This window comes from Cyprinodon variegatus, unplaced genomic scaffold (assembly GCF_000732505.1).
Source record: "Cyprinodon variegatus isolate N-32 unplaced genomic scaffold, C_variegatus-1.0 Scaffold1398, whole genome shotgun sequence".
NCBI lineage: Eukaryota > Metazoa > Chordata > Actinopteri > Cyprinodontiformes > Cyprinodontidae > Cyprinodon > Cyprinodon variegatus.
The window spans coordinates 125,677-128,074 of NW_015151851.1; the positions used below are offsets into that span (position 1 = coordinate 125,677).

Here is a 2,398-nt window from a genome sequence, read left to right on the forward strand (position 1 = left end):
GGGATATAATATAGACCTATATCCAGTTGATATAGGTCTATATTAACCTGACTCCGCCAGATGGATTTGCTCCGCATATCCATCTGGAAACCTTCCGTTGAAGTAATTTTGGGAAGGGGCGAAAATACTGGTTAGCTGATTGGCCTATGTTGGTGATAGACGAGCGAGCAAAAACATCTTTTCCTCTGAGAAAAGCCTCCAGAGCAGTGTTTTGCTCTTCTTTCAGTGAAGAAATACTCTGTAATTCCGATAAAACTTGCTCGATAGCCATGCTAACGCTAGTTTCATCGGCTGAAGCCGCTGTGTTCTTTAGACTGAACTGTCGCGCTTCTCGTTGTGTCATACCTCAACCTGCCTCAAAGCCAACGCTGATTGGACGTTCGTTTGGTGAACGGCTCCAAATTTTCTTTAACAGAGAGTCTCCAGACTGATCAGCGAGTGAAACCTTGAAAGCTCGCGAGATCAGGATGGTCTCACGAGGCTAGGTCTATATATGTTCCTATGAGAAGAAGAATTGGACAAGAAGCTAGACCCTGAAGCGACCTGCCAACCACAGCTAGCTAATGCTAACTAAATGCAGACAAAAGGCTAAACACAAGGCATTTTTACAGAAAACTTGCATCATTTTCTGAACTAATTTGGGTTGACCGATCACATTCATCGTATTCAGCAAACAAACAGAAAAACAAAAAAAAGTATGAAAACTTTCGCAAGCTGTGTAGTAGGGTAATGTTACCAACCAAAAAATGTCTTCTTTTACGAGAGGTTTGCACACATTCAGTCATAGAGACAAAGCAGTCCTCATTAAAGTGGCCGGTTTTGTCTCTGTTGAAGGACAGATACAGTAGCAGCCATTCAAAATTTTCCCACTTTCCTTGATGGGTCCTTTGCTGGTTTTTAAACATCAATCTTTGTACTAAAATATTCTTTCTGTCATGATTTGTGGATATTAAGATCTAAAGAGAAGCGCCATCTTCTGGTCACACCCTGTAATTCAGTGAAAGGGTGGAGTCAGAGTATAAAATTATGCAAATTATGCTAACCTTGCTGGGAGTTGGAGCTGGTATTTGACTGGGAAGGACCATTTTGAATGGCTGCTACTGTATAACATGAACCATGCATGGAGTGAATTCTCCATTCAAACACTAGAAAAAGAAAATTGACTTCATCCTTAAATGCATTTTATTTGTTGCTGTTGTAGTTACTGTTACCAGCTTCTTCATTCTTTTTACATATAATACAAACTTGAAAAACAGACTAAAATTAACAAAAATAAGAGGAAAATAATAAACACCCCTATGTGACTTTTTCCACCATATAATTGTGTCCAACATAGTCAAACAATGCTACTGTGTTGCTAATGAAGGTACAAATGTCAGCAGGAAATGATGATGAAGTGATGAAGACGATGTCCAATAAAAAGCACAAAAAAGAAAAAAACACCTTCTTAATAACAATTTACGTCAAGGTCGGTGCTTCCTGACTTTATTCCTGGAAGAAAAAGTTTGTGAAATTCCATCCACCTGCAGTCTTGGTTGGACTGGGGTCAGTAGGCCCTTCTGATCTCGTAGGGGGACCAGGGGTTCACTCCGTCCTCCTTAGCCCACGAGGAGTGGGCGTCAGTGCCAGCCGGGAGGCTGCTGTGACCTTCGCCCACCTCCTCTGTCACCATCTTGGACACCAGGTCACTGACAGGGCTGCTCATGTACGGGGGGCATGGAAAGGAGGAGGGCACAGGGTAGGTACTGCTGCTGGTTAAAGGATGGTAGTGGACGTCCTCCAGGGAATGCAGGGTGTAGGGCTGGCTGCTGGGGACGGGGCCCATGGAGGAGCCGCGGCTGGGGGAACGGTACTGCGACGGGCTGCCAGGGGGCTCCGGGCTGGGCATGGAGGGAGGGACACTGACAGAGGCCAGGCTGTCTGGACAAAGGCCATCCACCTGGGATACCGGCTCCGGCCCTGACTGGTCCCATGAGTCACGCTAAAGCAGGAAAAGATGAACAAAGAGGAAGAATGATTCAGTTATTCATTTCCTGATCAGATAGCGACACGGCTGATGACAAAAGTGCCTCAGTGACAGGACCATTTAGTTGCTCATATCTGTTTTTCATGCGTTACAGGAACGTCTGTTTTGCAGAAAAAGTGTTCAATGCTTTGAAAGGCAGTACTATATGCATGGTGCTTTGATTTTATCTGAAAGCAAGGCTCCCATTACAGTAACCATGACGATGGTGCACAACCAGCCCTCAAACAAAGTTTGGAAATTGATAGTAACTTTAAATTATTTTTATAAGGCTGATTACTTTGCTCCAATATATACCTGGGAGTGTTAACAGCAAGTAAGTGTTAACATGTCAATAACCGCATATTACTGATAATATTCTTTTATTTTATTTTT

General features: G+C 43.5%; 1 protein-coding gene across 1 annotated transcript in view; it reads right to left on the minus strand.

Moving 5' to 3' along the window:
* Positions 1-376: 376 nt before the first annotated feature.
* Positions 377-2,398, minus strand: part of LOC107103220 (chromosome unknown open reading frame, human C11orf53) — a 26,343-nt gene continuing 24,321 nt past the window's right edge. Inside the window, exon 5 of the mRNA XM_015402795.1 lies at positions 377-1,981. Coding sequence (XP_015258281.1) covers positions 1,547-1,981 — 435 coding nt within the window. The 3' untranslated portion in view covers positions 377-1,546. The remainder of the gene's footprint in view (positions 1,982-2,398) is intronic.